Source organism: Ornithorhynchus anatinus, chromosome 18 (genome assembly GCF_004115215.2).
Source record: "Ornithorhynchus anatinus isolate Pmale09 chromosome 18, mOrnAna1.pri.v4, whole genome shotgun sequence".
NCBI lineage: Eukaryota > Metazoa > Chordata > Mammalia > Monotremata > Ornithorhynchidae > Ornithorhynchus > Ornithorhynchus anatinus.
Window position 1 is genome coordinate 7770976 of NC_041745.1, and position 20513 is coordinate 7791488.

The following is a 20513-nucleotide window of genomic DNA, read 5'->3' on the forward strand; positions in this document are numbered from 1 at the left end:
TTTCTGAACCACTAGGTTAGACCCTCTAACGAAACTGAGGCGTGAAGTAAAGGCGTCCATGTTGGAGAAAACTGCGGAATCCAGTGACCACTCATTTTCTAGCAATGGTGTTTGAATCCTATCTGTCCTTTGTGGAGGCGACTCAGGACAGGGAAATCTTATCAGTTCTGTTCATTTTTCTGACCATGGCAGAACCTGCTTAAATTGGGGCTGCAAATGGAAGAGATTGATAATACCAAAACCTAAGGAACCTCGAAGGGCAGCTCATCCCCAAGATGTGCGGTCAGAGGCAGGGTATCTAGAAATGCAGACTCCCAGATCTACAGGAGCGAGGTGCTGTAGAAGCAAAGCAGTGATGTAAAGACCTTGGGTAAAGAGATTCCGGTGTGGCCACTCATGACGGCTGTTGGCCACCCCGAGAGAATCTGAAAGGAGATGCAAGTTGGGCAATTGTTCAGAGGGAGACATTGGGCAAATACTGTGGAACTGTCAATTGGGAAAGACATTGCCCTACCCCTCCACTCTTCAAGTTCAGGGCCAGGAAGTCAAACCGTAAGTTCCTGCTCCACCCAGGGGCCCTTGGAAAGCCTCTTTCATCATGAGTAGCTGCAGTCGAAATGTCACTTCCACCCTCTGCATCACTTCTCGGAAAAGAGCACACGAATCGTGTGTAGCCGTTTCTGGAGAAAACCCAGGGCCTAAATGGGAAGAGGGGCAAGCCAGAAAGCAGGCATCTCCAAACCCGAGTCAGGCTCCGGAGGCATCTTGGCGCTCCCGATCACGGGGGTTTCCCATGACGGTACTGGGTTCCTGCTTTTCCTGGGGTCCTTGCAATCCATCTATTCATTAATTCAATCATATTTATTGAGTGCTTACTTTGTGCAGAGCACAATCCAGTCTCTCCTGGCAGTCGACGCCAGAGGGACAGGAGCGGGCTCAGGTTGAACCCTGGCCCTGTTTCCAAGGCTGCCGTCAGTTAGGCCGGGGCAGAGGGAGTGAACTTTAATTTGAAAGCCTGAGCCGTCGGGTTTCTTGGCGTTCCTGGGGAGGGGCTGGCCACCACCTCACCTCATAGTTTCTGCGAGGGGTCTGTGAGGTGAACCATCAGCTCTGACACACAGCCGGTCGAAACGGTACCTCCCGTCTCGCCCAATCGACTCTGACCACAGGGAACAATTCTGCCTCCTGGATTGAACCCTCGGGAGTGATAGAGAACCACTACTTAGGCCTCCCCTAAGCCATGGGGCACTGAAGTTCTGCCCGGATCAACGACCTCCCTGAACAGGTGTTGAGGGTAGCGGGCTAGAAGGTGGTTTCCCCAGTCCCACAGTGGAATCCAGAACTTTGGCTTGAAACTTTTTGCACCACAATCAACAGATCATAAATTCCTTATGGACGGGGAATGTGTCATTTTTCCAATGGTCTTTGTTCAGCACTTACTGTGGGCCAGGGCCTATACTATGTGCAGAGACAGATACACACTAATCAGGTTGGACACAGCCCATGTCCCACATGGGGCTCAAAGTCGTAATCCTCATTTTCCAGATGAGATAATTGAGGCACAGAAGTTAATCTACTTACCCAAAGTCACACAGCAGACAAGTGACCGAGTCGGGCTTAGAACTCAGTTCCTCCTTACTCCCAAGCCTGTGCTCTATCCACTACGCACTACTTCTCAGAATACACCCTTACTCTGTACTTCCCGAGAGCCTAGTACAGTGCCATCACTGCTTCTAATAATAGCATCTGCGCTACTGGTTAAGCACTTACTTGTGTGCCAAGCACCATACTAAGCGCTGGGGCAGATGTGAGATAATCGGGTCAGACATAGTCCCTGTTCCGCAGAGGGCTCCTTGGTAAGGGGAGAGAGAACAGGTATCGAATCCCCATTTCACAGATGAGGAAACAGGCTCAGAGAGGTCAAGTGACTTACCCACGGTCCCACAGCAGGCAAGTGATTGGCCCCAGAATAGAATCCAGGTCTCTCGACTCCCCGTCCTGGGCTCTTTCTCTGACGGTGGCCATTGCCTTGTCCTTTCATTGCTGTAGAACGAATGAGAAAAGATTGACTAGGGGGATGCCTTCTGCCAAAAGCCATCCAGGCTCCTATGAACCGGAGCCTATGTTACGGATTTCAAAAGGCATTTTTTTAAGTTTTCCAAGTGGGGAGACCAAATGCGAACAAGAGGGAGGACGGAGCTTGGAGGTTCACCATCTTGCTGGAGATCCAGTTGGAGACTGGTGTCGCTTTCATTTTGAACAAATGAGCTACGCTTGGCAGGTGGGATGGGGAGAAAGGCCATCAGGAAGAGCTTAAGCAGGTATGGAAAGTTCCCCCCTCTCCCCGCCCCCAATCCATGCTGATTCTCTTTAGTCAATCGATCACTAAGTCAGTGGTATTTATTGAGCATTTACCGTGTGCAGAGCGCTGAATCCAATATAACAGAGCTGGTGGACGCCAGTCCCTGCCCATAGTGAGCCTAGACTCCTCATCCCATGACCGGTCCTATCGGCCATTATCTTCCTGCTACTCAGTATGGGCATTCTATTGCTTAAAGATAGCATGTCTTTGACGGACACCGATCATGCAGTGCGTTTAGATCTATAGCGTTCTCTGCAAATGCACCTCCAAGCCTTGTCTGGGGGCATCCCGTTTAAAAACCGACATTTAAGGAATTCACTCATAAATAGTCCTGGCAATCTCCCCCTAAATCCACCCCAAGGAAGGAAAATCAACTTTTTTCCAAAGATGTTTATTTAAATATTAAATAAAAACACATCAACTAATCATTTTGGCATACATTTCTCATTGAACATAAGAAATAAAACAGTTGATTCAGTCCCGGTAAAAAACAAACAAACACAACCCCCCAAAACAAACTATATACATCTTAATCAGATCACGTAGTGTCTTTAAATATCGTATTGCATTGCAGTCTGCAGAACAGCACTGTTGAGAAATCTACAAAACACACACATCCACACACATAAAAAAGACCTCTTTCTGCTCTACAAACAATTTCAAAGAGGTTCTACAGCAATGAGAAAAGGAAAAAAAAATGCTATGAAAGTAAAGTGCTCGTCATTGCTTAGAACAGGAAACTAATGACTGTTTCTGTGGCCTTTGATCCATGGCATTTGGACAGATTTTTTTTTTCGAAGGTGGAGGGGGGACTTAGTTCTGTGTTTTCAGGTGGCTGTGCTACCTCTATAAAAATGAAGGCAAAGGTGCTGTTGTGTGGGAATCCAGCCTCTCCCACTCCAGAGGCTTCAGATTCACAACTTAGCACGAGACTTTGGTGCTTTCTCCGCTGCGTTGGGGCATGGGAGACAGGGAGGTGGTGGTCAATCGGCAAAGAACTCGGCTTTAGTTGCTTCCCCTCCCGCTGGAGCCGTTGAGCAACGGAGCGTGGGAGCGGTCGTGTCGGTCAGCTCCGAGAACAATCCGGGAGCGAACGAACGCCGATTAAAGAGAGGTCTCTGAGGAAATGCCACAACATCAATCCCCATCTCCCCCCCACATCCAGCACCTCTCCCTACCTCCAATTAACCTGGTCCACCTTTGGTTTTTGGGGTTTAATTAAATACCTGCTCGTCATCATTTCTTTCATTGAATACTGAGGGCTGCAAAAAGCCAAAGGGACCGGAAAGCACCCCGGGTCACGATACGGAAAGGGATCCTTGAACGGATTGAGATTAGAGAAGCGGTCCTTTTTGAATTCAAGGTAACTCTGAGCCAAATTTTTGGCCGCCGCCTCGAGTTAAAAGCCCCTCCTTTCCTCTGCTCCGAGAGTGCGGAGGGAAGGAAGGAAAGGCTGGAGGTCTAAGAATCCCCCTCCTCAATAGAAATGCAAAATTCCATGGGAGGCTGACATGGTCTTCCATATAAGGGAGGAAAACTCAAACCGGAAACACAATAAAAGCGTAGTATAAAGTATAAAAAATAAGTAGTGTCTATTTGTCCGTCTCCTATTTATATACATATACATTATTTTAAAAAATCTTAAAAAACACTGACCTAACCAAAACCTCGTTTCGCTAATCTAAGGGGGGAAAAAAAGCTATCCACACACCTTAAGGTTGTGCCGTCTAACTGTGGTTAAGATCAATTTTTTTTTGTTCTGAGAGAAATCAGCCTGAGCCCCTCCCCCCTTGCTTGTCAGCTTAAACTATGGGATATTGCACGTTTCCCCCCAGAGTCGGTTGTTCGGTTTGGACCCTGATAATGAAATGCATAAAAATGGAATTAGCAGCAGAAACAAAATGTGCAGCATTAAAAGGACACCCTCCATGGGGGAGGGGTTAGGGGGACATCTCTGGAAGGAATCTCGGGGGGCCACCAGCTAGAGTTGGCATTTCCAACTCCCCATCTCCTGCCTGCCAAGACCACATCGGGGCCTTCTGAGCCCTTCCCGGAGCAGAGCGGATAAAGACTCTTCTCGAAAAGATGAGGGAAACATTGGATCCTGGTTTTCAGAGACAAGGTTTCTGGCATCGGTCTGATTCGGAGGGCCATCAATCAGAAAGTTCACAGTTTTCATTTAAAGCATGAATGTTTTCTGGGGGTGGGGAACTGTTCATAACTTTAGAAAACAAAAGAGCTCAATATAAACCTTGCATCCAGGCACTGCGTGCACGCGTGCGCACACACACTCACACACAAATGGCAATGCTCCCATTTTTTTTTTTTTTGTGTCTCTCAATGCATAATGTTGCACGCCACTGGTTTTTAAGAGGTAATCTTCACAAACCCAGAACGAATAATGTCATCCAGGAGGCTGTGGTCCCTTTTTGTTATAGCCTTCCCCCGCTATGTCACCGCTGCTGACAGCCAGGAAAAATCTTGCATATCAACGGGGGCTGGGTTGGCCAGACACATACAGTACCCAAAAAATTCTCTCTCAATTTATCCCCTCCCCACCCTGCCACCCCTGCTTGCCCCGTGACCACCCCCCCTAAATTCCATCAATATTATATTTTTTCTTTCCAATGAGTCCAGTCCCTATTCATACTTGTTCAGTGCAAGAAAGGAAAACCAAAGCACTTCCCTGGAAAAAAAAAAAATCCCCCCAATCAAAAAAAAAAAAGCCAAATACACACATATTGCTTGTTTTCGCTTGGATAAAGGTATCGGCTTTCTCAACCACCAGACATTCTCTCCACCTACTTCAAAATTATTGCTTTGGAGAGTCGGTCATTCCAGGAGGTGGAATGACGGAAGTCCCTCGGGGAGAGAGACAGAGAGAGAGAGAGAGAGGGAGAGAGAGAGTGAGCTGGAGGAGCGGAGTCTTCACTGGACCAAGACGAACTTTCCCAGCGGGGCGGGAGTGAGGTCCTCCATCTCACAGTCCCCCTGCGACAACACGGCCGGTCCATATCCCCCAGGGGGCCGCAGGGCGATGCTGGCTCGCGCGGGGAAGGAGGGGGTGACGGAGGGGGGGGCATCGGCGCGGAGGTCCAGGTGGGCGTCCAGCAGCTGGGCCGCGGACGAGGCCGGGGAGACGCCGGTCCCGAAGGGGGGCGGGAGGGGTGGCTGGGCGGGGCGGAGGGCGAGCTCCAGCGAGTTCTCCCGCTGTAGCTCCGACAGGAGGAGGGAGCCGGGGGCCCAGGGGCCGCCCGGAGTTGGGGGCGGCGGCTGGGGACCCGGGGGGATGCCCGCCGGGGCCTGCGGCTTGTGCTGCCACTGGAGCAACCTATACCGAGGAGGGAGAAGGAAAAGAGAGAGAAAGGAAGAAGTCACTTACCGCCCTTCACCCGAGGGCCTCCTGAACGTGCCGCGGGGTCCGCACTGCAGCGTGCGGTCACGATTCCCCTCTCGCTGGGTTTCGCCCATCTTTCGAGATGGGCCTCGGGGAACTGGGGGTTTGCCCGGATTGGGAGAGACTCAGCCTCCCGAGACAGTTTCCTCATTCGCTCTCTCCGAAATCTAAGTGCCCACCAATCCTGACATCCTAATGCTCCGCTCTTGTTTCGGGCTTCCGCCGGGATTTGCTCTATTCTCCATCCACCCAAGCCCCAGAGCATCACACCACTTCTCTGCTCCCTGCTTTTATCGTTACGGCGATGATACGATTTGTTCCATCCTTGCTACGTTCCCAGCACCGCACTAAATGTTGGGGTAGATACGAGTCAGACACACTCCCTGTTCCAGCCAGGGCTCGTGGTCTAAGGGCGAGAGAAAAGTATCGAATCTCCCTCTAGAGGGTAAGCTCGCCCCAGGCAGGGATTGGGTCTGCCAACTCTGTGATACTGTACTCTTCCAAGCGCTTAGTACAGTGCTCTGCACATAAGAAGCCCTCAATAAATACCATTGATTGATTGATGAGGAAACAGGGACAGTAAAGTGAAGTGACTTCCCCAGGGTGTCACACAGCAGGCATACGTGCGTGCGTGGGCTGGGGACGGAGATTAGACGTCATATCCACTCCAGCACTTGGGCCAATGTTTGGCACAGAGTAAGTGCTCAACAGATCGAGACCCACGGCTGTGATCTCACCCAGCATCAACTCCCGAGGCAGCCTCCTTACCTCTGCTGGTGCAGGATCTCCTCTAGCAAGCTCCTGCCTTCCCGGCTGCAGCCGCCACTGCTGCTGCCATACCCGCCGGGGGTCTGCTGGGAGTGGTGGAAAGCGGGCGGGATGCTCCTCGGGGGGCGGGCAGGGGCAGGCTGGCACACCTGGCGAGCCAGGCCCTTGATCTTGTTCAGCCCCAGGAGCCCCTTGGTCCGGGCGTTCTTCCGGAGCTGCTGCCGAAATGCCTTCAGGCCTGGGGACATGGAAAATCGAGGGGAGGCGCCCCGTGAACACAGGGGCCACCTCGGTATTTCGGAGGGCAGCTCGCGGACACGGGCCGGGGGACAAACTGGGCGCCGAGGACGGGCTCCCCGCGGTGGAGGGACCTTCGGACCGTCAAACCAGGACCACGGCTGACTCGCTCGCTCCGCCCTGTGTCGGGGGAGAGGCCATCATCCCCGTGACTCTGGCAGGCTGGGCAGGGGCAGGGCCAAGCTGCTGGCTGATCGAGCGCATTTAGATGGGCCCCATGGGAAAGAGAGGGAGATGGGGATGGAAGTCAGGGAAGAGGCGCCGGCGGGAATGGAAGGAGGGAGCGGGGAGGCTCTTCTCCCCTCGGCACCCAGGTCAAACAGACATTTCCCAGAGCAGACTGCAGAACGCAGCTCAAAGAACCTCAAGGGGGGCGATCGCCCCCCCCCCCACAACAGACTTGCCTGAACCACCCACAAGGACCTCATCCTCCACCCAAGGGGCTTCAGGGGGCCTTCAGCTCCCTGCCCACCTCCTGGTGTGTCCCAGAGCAGAACCCAGTGGCGGTCCGGGGCACCAAGAGGCTATACCTTGAGTGAGCGAGGTATCTGAGGCCCTTCTTCCTTCCTGGAAGCTGATGGGCAGCAGGGCCGCTCCTCCCAGGCACCCCTGGGCCCGCAGGACAGGCGCGGTGGACCGGGCGGTCAGGAACGGGGAGGCCATCCTGACCGTGGCGGCGTTGCCCATCAGGACCTGGTCGGCGAGGCGGCCGCCGAGGGCTCCGGAGCCTTCGGTGGACGAGGAGGGAAGGCAGCTGTCCGAGCTGGTTCCTTCAGTGGGGCTGGCGGAACAGGAAACCACGATGCCTGCCAGGGACGGGGAGGGAGACGGAAAGAAAGGATGAAAGGAAGAAGAGGGGGAGGTGCCCGAATGAGTCCCCAGTGGCAATCACCAAAACCTTGGGTCTTGGGATGGTTAAGGGAGAGGAATACTACATCCAGGGCAAGAGTTGGAAGCTGCCAGTCAGTAGATTATCAGTGGGAGGGAGACTTTATATGGTGCTGAACACAGCTTTGAAGTTACCAACTGCTGTGGCTGCTCTGGGGAGGGTTTCTTGTTTTTTTCTGGGGGAGAAAAGGGCAGATCATGAGGGACAAAAGGATATGGTCCACTGACTGCCCAAACAAAGTTTTCCCTGATCCCTAACGTCTCTGGGCCGCAAGTTTCTCATCTGTAAAATGGGGATAAAATCCTTCTCCCTCCCTCCCTCCACATTAGACTGGGAGTCCCACGTGGGCCAGGGACTGTGCCTGACCTGATTATCTTGTACTAACCCCAGCACCTAGCATAGTGCTTGGCCCCTGGTAAGAGCCTCACCAATACCACGATTATTATCGCTATCCCACTAGGCCAAGATTAGGGAGCCTCAATGTCACCTGCTGGACAGGCAGAGGTCAAAGCCGAGGAGGGAACTTTGAGGAGGTGAGCTTCTCTGCCCAGAGGCCTCCACCGGGGAGCCGAGGAGAGCGGCACCCGGAACTGCCGGTGCAGGCATCCGTCCACCCACCGGGAAGAAAGAATCGAGACGGGCGCCTGTGACGTGCTGAGCCTGGCCCCTCCCGGGGTCGGAATGTTATCTCAAGCACTTGTTGTGAATTCACGGCCGGCCTGCCTGACCTCACCAAAACCCCAAGGCTTCTTCTGGGGGACGGCAATAGTAATCAGATGGCTTTGTTGAGCATGCAATAAGCCGGGATAGATACAAAATAAAAATAATCACAGCTGAGGATTTCGGTTCCGCACTGGGCTCCAAACGGAGGCCCAGGGAGGTTAAGTGACTTGCCCAAGGTCACCCAGCAAGACGGTGGCCGATCTGGGCCTGGAGCTCAGGTAGTCTGACTCCGACACCTGTGCTCTAACCACTAGACCACACTGCCTCCCTACATGACTTCTGCTGCTTATCATGACCTACGTGCCTTATTGTGATCTACGTGGACCGTTACTCTGATAGTTAAAAAAAATATATTTTTACAGAGAATCAAACTATGAACCTAATAAAAAAAATTAATAGCGGAGACTATCGCCCCAATCAGAAAATGAATTTGTGGGCTAAGAGTGAAATTGAGCACTGTAATGACTTGCTCCACTATGAGTTTGGGGGGCAGTGTGGCCTGGTAGAAAGTGTGGCCCCAGATGTCGGAGGCGATGGGTTCTCATCCCCCCTTTGCCTGGCTGTTTGACCCCAGGGAAGTCACTTAGCTTCCCGGAGCCTCAGTCCCTCCTCTGTAAAATGGGGATTCAATCATTGATCTCCCTCCCGGCTAGCCTGTGAGCTCCGTGAGGATTCTGTATCCGGCCCAGCGTTTGGCAGTGTCTGGGCACCCACTGGGGCTTGGTGCAGCGTCCAAGGCCCCAGTGTGAGCTTAATGACCAGCAGCATCATGAGCTGCTCCTGGGCAGAATCGGATGGCCCTAACTCTGCCAGCCTCCCGCTTGGGAGGCAGGAAGGCGCCGGTCCCCCACGTCCGCCCACCCGAGCTGCTGCCTGGACTCACAGGGGGGGCCGCTCTGGTAGAAATGCGTCGTGACTTCGGCCAGGGTGTGTCTCCTACTGGTGTTGCCGGGGAGGTGGAAGGGGTTCTGGGCTCGGATCTCCTCCTCCAGGTCCTTCTCCTGCCTGACCTCCTCGCTGATGGTGGTCTCCAGCAGGCTGTTGGGGGAGATGGGGCGATTCCGCAGCAGCCCGTTCAAGTTGGGGTCCACGGGGAAGAACAGAGGCTGAAAGGGTGAGAGAGGCCGGTCAGTCCCTGATCCGAGGTCCCGCCGGGATGCCTAGGGCCAGTGTCCCGTCCTCCCGACCCCACCCCACTCCGCAGACTTCCCTCTGCCGAGTGATGATGATAATGTTATTTGTTAAGCGCTCACTGCACCAGTGCCAGGTCAAGAAAAAGCCAGCTGCTTCTATCTACCCCAGCGCTCGGTAAAGTGCTTGGCACGTAATAAGCGCCGAACCAATACTTCAACTGTGAACATTTTCATTATTTAACATGACAGGGGGCGCTCGGCCCAGTGCCCGGCACACGGAGGACGTCTGATAAACCCCACAATCGGCCGAGACGGCAGCAGTCGAGGATGCTCACCTGGAGTGGGTTGTTCAAGTCGCAGTCCATTTCCGCTTGCAAGACAGACTGCGTCAAGGGCTGAGGTGGCTGGTAGAGTAGCGTGGATCTGAGGGACTCGCTGCTGAGGGCTTCAGGGGGGATCTAGGGGAAGGATGACAAACACCATCAGGAAGGAAGGACTCAGGTCCGATGGGGGTCCGGCCGCCTCCTCCCCCACCCCGCCTGCCCCTTACATGTGGTATTTGTTACGTGCTTACTACGTGCCAATCCCCGTACTAAGCACTGGGGTGGATATGAGATTATCAAGTTCCTGTCCCACAGGAGGCTCACGGTCTAAGTGGGGTGGGAGAGAGCAGGAATTGGACCCCCTTTTTTCAGACGAGGTAACGGAGGGCCAGAAAAGTGAAGTGACTTGCCCAAGATCACCCAGGAGACAAGTGGCGGAGCCGGGATTAGAACCCAGGTCCTCCGATTCCCCTGCCTGGGCTCCGTTCGCCGGTCCATGCTGCTTCTCAGTGACCTATCCTCTGCCCTCCCCTTTCCTTATCGGCCAAAGGGACCCTGGCAGGAACCAAGATTTTCTAGACAGAGATGCCCGCTGAGGATTCAGGTCTTTGCTGATCTGGGTGGCAACTCAGGGTCTGATGTCTCCGAGCGCTTAGTCCAGTGCCTGGCACCAAGTGGGCGCTCTGCAAATACCAGACAATCCCCGGGAAGGGTTTGGGGACATGAGGAAGATTCTTTTCACCCCAAATCCCGGTGGAATGCCGAGGAGACGGCCAACAGAGCGAGCTGACGAAGCTAAGACGAAGTGTCTGGCCTGGGGCCGCCTAATGGACTCTCTCTAGTTGGGACTGGCCAGGCGAGGTTCGTCTGCTAGGGAAAGCAGCGCCTGTGGGCGAATCGCCAAGAACCGGAACAAGGGACAGAACGGCCAGTGGGCTCGAGAAGACGCCCCCGACCCCTCACCTCGAAGCTGCTGAGCTCGGAGCTCCTCGGCCTGTGCCGCCTGGTGGTTCCGGGCCGGCCGGGCAGCTGGCTGCTCCGGTGCTCCTTGAGTCGCTCCAGCAGCAGGTAATAGATGGCAGCGAAGTGGTTGTAGCTGCTGTTTTGCAACGACTGGAGGAGAGAGCACAGGTGTCTCAGGGACGGCTCCACCGGTGCACGGGGGGAAAACGCAGAGATGACGGGACCCGTTACGGCTGGATCAATGAATTAATGGTGTTTATTGAGGGCTTACTGTGTGCAGAGGACTGTACTAAGCGCTTGGGAGAGTTTATTTTGAATGGCATTTGTTCCACAGAGTCTTAACCCCCATTTTACAGATGAGGCGACCGAGGCACTGAGAAGCGATGTGACTCGCCCAGGGTCACTCAGCAGGCAAGTGGAGGAGCCGGTTTTAAAACCCAGGCCGTCTGACTCCCAGGCCTGAGCTCTGTCCACTAGGCCATGCTGCTTCTCGAGAGTCAGTAGAGACAATCCCCGCCCAAAGGGTTTACAGTCTAGAGGATCTTTCCAACTGGTCCTTACAAGGCCCGGCTGATCAGGGCTGACTTCTGAGCCCCGTGGAGCCTGAGAGCCAGTGGTGCTTTCAGACGGTCGGGGGCATTCTTTTTTTAATTCAAGCAAACGACATTACCCGTCAATGAGTCGCGGGTCAATCCATGAGTGGCATTTATCGAGTGCCTACTTGCTGCAGGGTACTGCACTGAACACTTGGGAGAGTCCAGTAGAGTTAGAAGATGCGATCCCTGCCCTGAAGAAGCTGGCACCTCCGGCAGAAGAGGGAATAAACTACAGCAAAGGGAGCCTCGCCTAGTGCTACGAGGGTGTCATTCACACTCGGGTGGCCGGTTCCAGGCTTCTAGACCAAGCAGGCTCACCCAGAACTGCCTGAGCGTCATCCTCCACCGGGCGACCAATCGGGTTTAGGGAGGGCCGGAGATGGGGGCTCACCTCCACCGTCCTCTGCCTGTCGACGCCCAGCGTCTGCATGATCCCCAGGACCTGTTCGTCGTAATCTCCCAGGTTGGAGTTGTAGCCGTGCAGGGCAAAGCAGAGGGGCGACGGCGGCGGCGGCTGCTGGTGCTGCGGCTGCTGCAGGGCTGGGCCCGTCTGCATCCACCTGTGCTGCTTGATCTGGGCGACGGTGATGCGCTTGGCGGGGTCCACCACCAGCATCCGGCGGATCAACGATTCGCAGTCTTGGGGGTGGGGACGGGGGGATGAGGAGGAGAGCACATACAACCCCATGCTGATGTTAGACACGATGATGGTGGAGGAAGAGCAGACAGGCCCTCCCTCCCCCAAGGAAAACTCTTCTTCCCACGAAGGAGTGGGGGGGGGGAAGGCTCTGCCCAACCCCACCCAGGCCCAGAAGGGCAGGGCAGCTGCTCTCTGGAGCCTGCTAAACCCCAGCTTGGTGAGGGAGGACACCTGGCCTCCGCAGCCCACCCCGCCCCGCCCAACACCCCTGAGGCATGGGGCTCCACCTTTAATCCGGGTGCAGGGGTAAGCCTTGTTTACTCCACTCCCATCAGCCCCGGGGACATCGGAGGGCGATGCCTTCCTGAGCTTCTGGATGGTGGGGGAGGGGGCCCCTTTGCCAAATGCAACCTCTCTCGGGGAGGCCGGCCCTGGAACTTCAAGCCCCCTCCCCCTGGTCCCAGGATGACTTTTTACTGAGATTTGAACGTCAGAAAGGGCAGCCTACACTAGTGAGGGAGGGACTCTTTTGCTAGTGGGCGGGGCTCTGAGCGGATGGGTCAGTTCCCTTGCCGGAGCAAAGTTTGCTTTGGGGGGGGGGAGCCATGGGCTTGAGGCAAAGCTTGTGCCTGGCACCCTTTAGGTAGGACACCAACAACAACAAAAAAACCCCAAAACAGAACAAAAAAAACCCCACCCCAACTTTTATGTTTTTCTTTCTCCCTGCTGGTTTCTAGTCAACATGAACACACCCCATAGTGCTAGGGACTGGCGCTCCCAAACACGCCTTCCCCTTCCAAACATGCCGCCACCGCAGGGGACCCGGAGCCCTCACACTGTTCAATCGCTCGCTCCCTCCTTCCCTCCCTTCCTCCCTCCCTCCCTCCGAGGGGGATGGGGCGTACGTACTCACCTTGGGACATGAAGAAGGGGATGCGAAACCGTCCCTCCAGCACCCTCTGCCTCAGGGTGGGCAGGTTGGGCCCATCAAAGGGGAGAGAGCCACACACCAGGACGTAGAGCACCACGCCGAGGCTCTGTAAGTGAAATGGATGCCACGCGGCGGTCTTGTCAGCGAAACCCCGAGAGACCGCCCTGCCCGCCGCCCTCTCTCACCGCAACCCGACAGGGGATGCCTGCCCCAGCCACCATCAACTGCACTCACCCAAACGTCGAGAAGGGGACCCTCGTACTCCTTCCCCTCGAAGACCTCGGGGGCCGCGTACGGCGGGCTCCCGCACCACGTGGACAGGGGCTCGCCGGACTTGTAAAAGTTTCCGAACCCAAAATCTGCCAGAAGGAGGGGAAGGAGGAGAGATGATCGTTCGCGAGAGTGACAAGACCTCACTGGCCCAGCCCCGTGGTCATGCTGGGACCCCGCACCCCCTGCCCAAGTGGCTCCCCGCCTGGGTTTCCCCACTCCGGAAGCTTTTTCAGTGGCAAACCTTTAACTCTGCCTACCTGCCAACTTGATATTCATGTTGGCATCCAAGAGGAGGTTTTCGGTCTTCAGATCCCTGTGAACTATGTGATGGCTGTGACAGTAGTCCACAGCGGAAAGGATCTGCCAGAACTTCTTCCGGGCCTCGTTTTCACTCAGGTGCCCGTTGGAAGTCAAGTAATCTGCAGGGCGATAAGGTCAGTGAGTGCCCGATTCCCATCTCTCCCCGCTTCTGAGGACTCTCCTAGTCATGGTAGGGGTATTTGAGCTGAATGAAGTTCAATTTCCTTAGCGCTCTAGTATCTTTTTAAATATAAACATGTTATATAAATATATATCATAAAAATTATTGCAAATCCTCTCCTCCTGCTCACCCCACCCCCCACAATCTCACCACTACCAACAAGAAACTTATTCATAATAGACTTGCCGATTGGGTCATCTGTTAAAAGGGTTAATAAGTGCCAAGCACTGTGCTAAAATAATCCGATCGGACCTCAGTCCCTGACCTACACGGGACTCCCAGTCTAAGGAGGAGGGAGAACTTACCAAACATTTCCCCATTCTTTGCAAACTCGGTGACAATGTAAAGCATATCCTTTGTCTCCATAACCTACAAAATGCAAAACAGAAGGCATTTTAATTCATTTTCAATGCCCCTGCTCCAAGCATGCCCAAAGAAGGAAACATGCAGATACACAAGTATCCTCCAGCTCATAAGTACACTGACTTCGAACAACTACAGGCAAAGCACATTTATTTCTAAATTATAGTGCGGAGGAATCACAAAGGAGGTTTGTTCCCTGGGGGCTTTACGGAAGGTGGGAAGCCCAAGAAACACCCCCCTCCTGCAATATGAACTCCTGCAATATAAACTCAAACTCTTTTTTTCCCCTCTTATGTAGAGATATAGGCTGGGACTCCAAACTTTAAATTGGATTTCATCTGCTTCATAAATCTTCAAAAAATATATTTGATCTGGACAGTAGTCAAACACCGGTCGAAGAGTTACGTGTACAGGTATTGGAACTCAAAGACTTTCTGTCAGAAGCTGAGAAGGTAAGAGTAGATTGTCAAGGCTGATATTTGCAGCCAGAGCAGACTAAAGAATAGATATCATATACCCCCATCCCCACTTGCAAATTAGGCTGCAAGAATACAGCTCTGTCAGGCCAGCAACAAAGAGCTCTGCTGTTTGTGCAAGTGAATTGCTCAACAAGCCTCACTCGAAACAGCCAATGTCAATAGGCATGTAAAGTTCACTTATTGATCCGGGATTGGATTTGCTTTTGAAAAACTGTTGGTGGCATCTTCCTGCCATTAAAACTGGTTATGAAATTAGCCAATACGGAAGACTTGGATGGTTTTGAAAGAAAGCATTCCACAGAAATATGTATATATGCATATTAATATTAATTACCAGAACAAGGGGGACGGGGGAAGGGTCAAGACTTTCTCTTTTATAAAAACAGATTTCTTTAGGTCTCAAAAATTAATAGAGAAGATGTTCATCCAGAAAGAATCTGCAAAGAGACAACTGTATTTTGGCTCCTGGGGCAGGAAATATACAAAGAAACAAAAGCGTTAAAAGACTAAACAGATAGTATGGTTAGAGTAGGGGTGACATTGTTTTTTTCTACCTTTTTTAACAAAAAGGTAAGTACTAAAAGGAAAAGGGAGACTTGGAACCAGCTTTCGTCTGCCTCGGAAAGATAAATTTAAAAAAAAATCAATAATGAGCTGAGGAAAAAGATGTTTTAAGTTCAAAAATACTGAAGGGAAAGACTTAGGCGTCTCTGAAATGTTCTGGGAAAGATGCCAGACGGATGAAAACTAGATGCTGGTGTTGAAACCAGAACAATAACCAAAAAAAAAACCCAAGGGCCCCCGCCCGCCCCCCAAAACCCCCCATCATTATGTCATCTGATTCTAGCCCTGCTTCTCGGTCTCCACGGAGCAGGTAGCCCATCAATCACAGGAACAAGAGACGGAAAAGAAAATTCAGCCGAAGAACGGCTCCGGAAGATCCACCGCCCAGACAGCAGGTAACTAAGGGACAGGGGAAGAATTAAGATAGCATTTCCTCCCTCCTCATTAGTCAAAGGAAAGGGGGGAGGGAGACCCCATTCTGACCTCCTCCCAGGATAATTCCCCCGGCCCATCCCAAGAGAGCGACATCCATCGGACAGAAATCCTGTTAAAATAACTCTGTGGAGACCCCGGAGGGCATTATCTGGGTGGGTTCTCGTATGTTTGTCTTTGTTTTATACTATTAAAAATGTGCTTCTACTGTTTGAAGAAATATCTGTTGTGCCAGTACAGTACTATGCACACATAAGCGCTCAATAAATACCATTGATGATCTTTGTGGGGATTCTGGACTTCAAACTTCCTCCGGTTTCTGGCCCCACCCCCCTGTCCCTGACCTGGACACGCTCTGGACCGGGCCAACTTCGCCAAACCATATGGGCCCTCTGAAAGACGATTAAGAGGAACTTACACCTAATACCAATTAGCTCGAATAGTTGGAATGTGCAAAGGAGCCTTGATCTGATTTTTGCACAACACATCATTTGCTTCCACGACTGCATGTTGGAGAGTCCTTGGTTTTTTTGTTTTTTTTTTAAAAGGTGAAATATCTTGTTTCCATGAGACCCCATTGTTTTTCCTTTATTCCTTCCGGTTTAAAAGGCTAACGGTACTATGTCAGCAGGCTATATCTCAGGCTTTAAGATGTGTTCTGAAATTGGGTAAAACAAAAAGTTCATTGCTCTTAGCTTGTCCCCAAAATAACTCAGTGGTTCATTTCTGATGAAAGAGCATAAGGAAAGAAGTGCTCCATACTCTCCAAAGCCCTCCCTAGAAAAATTAGTTTCCCCAAACGTGCTGTTTTCAAGATTTAAAGCTACTGGCTTTGGAGATCAAAAATCACTGGCTAAAAGATGCTAGCTACTCAACATGTTAAACAGTCTGTGAAGAGATTTGAGGCTTCTGGGGTTAAAAACAATTGCCCATCCAGCCACTCTGCAATGGAGAAAGACTTTAAAAGTAGGAATAGTTTAGAAGCCAAGGATTTGGCTTTAAAATAAGTTTTGAAGATTTTAAAAAGATAAGGCACAGAAATCTTCCACTTGTAGACCCGAAGGGAACCTCGGTAAATTCTGATCCATCCAACTTAATCCCCCCCTAGGAATTTTTTAGCTTTTGAATGGGTAGGCAAACAGCTTCCACTTCAAGTCAGACCCCTGATAAAAAAAAAAAGGCCATCTCCGATACCTCTGAATACGGTAGGATTCCCCTCCCTTTCTGTGTTTGAATTAAGAATCCCAAGCCCTAAAAGATTAACAGCAACACAAGCCACAGGCTGCAATTCCATGCGCATAATCAGTAAGAACTGATCTCTTACCTGATAGAGCTTGATAATGTGAGGGTGATTCAAAAGCTTCATTATCTGAACCTCTCGATAAATTTTCTCCAAATTGCTTGAATCTAACCGGGTTTTGTCTATAATTTTGATTGCAACCTGCAGATTGTAGAAAACAAGAAAATCATTCCGCGGAGTCAATTTTCAATGCAAACTCAATATATCATATTCAGATTAATTTCATTAAAAATGACGTGTATGTTGGAATAGTTCCCTAGAAAGTCTAAGGAGAATAAAATCCTGCTCTCCATCTGATGGTTACCACAGGTTTTTCTGTCACCTTCGGATGGTTTCGGCATTAAATAATCCAACTCTTATCTGGGTTCTAAGATTTCCTTGCGTATGGGTGACTAAAATCATGCATCCGAAGAGTTTCTCATCTAAGGCTGGTCTGACATCGCGCTAAACAAGCAACAAGTTCGACCGCCCTATAAAATCGGCCTTTCAGTCCCAGATGTTCCAACCAGACAATTCTCTCCCCAGCTAGATTTCACCACAACTTAAAAGCAGATACCTAAGCCTCCCTGTGGGGGGTGAGGAACTGTACCCCCCGTTGCCCCCCACCCCCACTACCAGAAGGAATCTGATCATTATTAATTGTATTTATTGAGTGTATACTAAGTGCTTGAGAGGGTACTTTATAGATGACACCCGAAAACCTCTGCAAGAGTTTCAAGCCCACCTACCTGGGTTTTGGTGACTCTGTGCCTGGCCAACTTCACCACGGCGAAATTGCCTTTCCCCAAGGTCCTTTCAATATCATAAAATCCGACCCGAAGGGGCCTCTGCTGGATGTGACTCGAAATGGGGACGGAGGTAAAATCTGACATGATCACCATGGCTTTGACTGGGATGGGGGGGAGGGGGGGGCGGAGGACGGGACCGGCTGGATTTAAAGGAGGTTCATGAAATTTCCTTCTGCCTGTGGGAGAGGAAAGAAAGGAAGGTGTCAAATAGGCACAACAGGGGCACGTTGTGGGAGATACCCCCTCCTCCCCCCGCTCCCCCCGCTCCCCCGCAGCTCTCTCCATTCCAGCCCAGGTTGCCCTCTTGCAGCCGGCCCTGCCCGCTAAGCCCAGAAGTCCGGCTGTCGGGGGGGGGGGGGGGGGGGGGAGCGCTGACCACTGTGCAGCCCTGCCCAGGACTGGCTCACCAGAGGCCGATAGGGCTCAGGCATCCCCTCCACCCGCCCCGGGGACCAGAGGCCGGTGCCGCCGTTTAAGTGCCCGGGCAGCGCCCCGGGTTTGAATCCCAGCTCTGCCACTTGTCAGCTGTGTGACTGTGGGCAAGTCGCTTCACTTCTCTGTGCCTCAGTTCCCTCATCTGTAAAATGGGGATGAAGACTGTGAGCCCCACGTGGGACAACCCGATTACCCTGTATCTACCCCGGCACAAAGTAAGCACTTAACAAATACCAACATCATTATTATTATTATTAGTGGCAGGAGTCCGGGCTTGGGAGTCAGAGGACGTGGGTTCTAATTCCCTCTCCGCCACTCGTCTGCTGGGGGGCCCTGGGCAAGTCGCTTCACTTCTCTGGGCCTTAGTTCCCTCATTTGTAAAATGGGGATTGGGACCGTGAGCCCCATGTGGGACAACCTCATTACCTTGTATCTGCCTCAGTGCTAAGAACAGTGCTAGGCACACCGTAAACGCTTAACAAATACCATCATTATTATTGTTCCACGGCGTCCCGCCGGCCCCTGGGGGGGGTGGGGGAAGGGGCACGGGGAGGATCAGCCAGGGACACCCCCCCCCCCGACCCCCGATCCTCCGGGTGGGTGGGGGGGGATGGACGAGGAGGAGGAGGCTGGAGGGTCGTGGTGCCCCTGTCACTGGGCCAAGAGAAGCAGCGTGGCCTAGCGGCAAGAACCCGGGCTTGGGAGTCAGCGGGCCTGGGTTCTAATCCCCCCTCCGCCACTTGTCTGCTGTGTAATCTGGGGCAAGCCGCTTCACTTCTCTGTCCCTCCGTTCCCTCATCTGTAAAACGGGTATGAAAACTGAGCCCCATGTGGGACCCCCTGACTACTCTATACCTACCCTGGCGCTTAGAACGGTGCTTGGCACATAATAAGCGCTTAACAAGTAACACGATTATAATAATTATTCACTTCTCGGTGCCTCAGTTACCTCACTTGTAAAACGGGGATGAAAACTGAGCCCCATGTGGGACCCCCTGAGTATTCTATACCTACCCTGGCGCTTAGAACGGTGCTTGGCACATAATAAGCGCTTAACAAGTATCACCATTATTACCATTCACTTCTCTGTGCCTCAGTTACCTCATCCGTAAAACGGGGACAAAGACTGTTGAGCCCCCACGTGGGACCACCTGCCTACCTTGTACCTACCCCGGCGCTTAGAACGGGGCTCGGCACATGGTAAGCGCTTAACAAATACCATCGTTATTATTCCTACCAATGCTTCCTCCTCGGAGTCCCCTTTCATCCATTCCATCGTATTTACCGGGAGCCCTCAGTACAGTGCTCTGCACATAGTAAGCGCAGCCCTTCACTGGTCAGGGATGGTCTCTGTGGCCGAACTGTCTATTCCAAGCGCTTAGTACAGTGCTCTGCACATAGTAAGCGCAGCCCGTCATCGGGCAGGGATGGTTTCTATCTATGGCCGAACTGCCCATTCCAAGCGCTTAGTACAGTGCTCTCCACATAGTAAGCGCAGCCCGTCATTGGGCAGGGATGGTCTCAGTTGCCGAACTGTCTATTCCAAGCGCTTAGTCCAGTGCTCAGCCCATAGTAAGCGCAGCCCGTCGTTGGGCAGAGATGGTCCCTATCTGTTGCCCAACTGTCCATTCCAGGCGCTCAGCACACAGTAAGCGCTCAATAAACACTCCTGAATGAAACACTGCCGAGTGAATGAATGCAGAGCACTGGACCGAGCGCTTGGAAGGGGCAATTGGGCAGCAAATGGGGACAAAACCCCGGCGGCGGGGGGCTTCCCGCCCCCCTGCCCCCGGCCGACTCACCTGCTCAGACGCCCGGCGGGGACCGGTGGCCGGCCGAGAGGTAGAGAAGGGGTGTGTGAGTGAGAGAGAAGGTGCGAGTGTGAGAGCAGGAGGGTCGGCCGGGGAAGCGCGGACCGGTGGGAGGGAGCTGCTACCCGCGCCCTCCCCGCTGGCGGAGCTGCTGCCCCTGCTGCTGCAGCTGCTGCTCCTGCACCTCCTGCAGCTCCTGCCCTTGCTGCTGCAGCTGCTGCTCCTGCTGCTGCTCCTGCTGCTGGTGCTGCTGCCGCATGTCCGCCCGGAGGTGTTGTGTGTGCTCTGGAGCAGCGAGGGGCAGGCGAGCAGGCGGCGGCAGCCCGGCCGGGGCGGGGGGATGGACGAGCGGGGGGAGGGGGGAGGGGCGACGGGGAGGGGAGGGGCGGGCCGAACCCGACCCCCCGCCAGGCCCCGCCCCCCTCCCGCCCGCCGCCAAATTGATACATTCCCATTGACGTCGCTTTGACGCCAGAGAGACGCGCGGCCAAGCGCGAGGCTGAGGGAGCGCGGGAGATCGGGCCGTTGCCAAGAGACGGGCGGCTCTGACGCGCGCGGGGAAGGG

The 20513-nt window shown here is 53.2% G+C and overlaps 1 protein-coding gene across 3 annotated transcripts; it reads right to left on the bottom strand.

Moving 5' to 3' along the window:
• Positions 1-2737: 2737 nt before the first annotated feature.
• Positions 2738-20278, bottom strand: SIK1 (salt inducible kinase 1). 3 transcript variants are annotated; one of them, XM_029046448.1, is made up of 14 exons: positions 19940-20278; positions 17643-17878; positions 16939-17055; positions 14082-14145; positions 13553-13714; positions 13257-13381; positions 13005-13128; positions 11843-12090; positions 10856-11005; positions 9905-10027; positions 9320-9542; positions 7355-7630; positions 6528-6765; positions 2738-5693 (listed from the first exon to the last, which is right to left on the bottom strand). In XM_029046448.1, the coding sequence occupies exons 2-14, from the start codon at positions 17793-17795 to the stop codon at positions 5291-5293; spliced, it is 2406 nt and encodes an 801-aa protein (XP_028902281.1). In that variant the 5' UTR covers positions 17796-17878; positions 19940-20278; the 3' UTR covers positions 2738-5290. The 3 variants fall into 3 exon arrangements, with proteins under 3 accessions (XP_028902281.1, XP_007665410.1, XP_028902283.1); XM_007667220.2 differs by lacking the exons at positions 17643-17878; positions 19940-20278 and adding an exon at positions 16033-16272 and having other exon boundaries at positions 16939-17026; XM_029046450.2 differs by lacking the exons at positions 16939-17055; positions 17643-17878; positions 19940-20278 and adding an exon at positions 14953-15405.
• Positions 20279-20513: the final 235 nt, after the last annotated feature.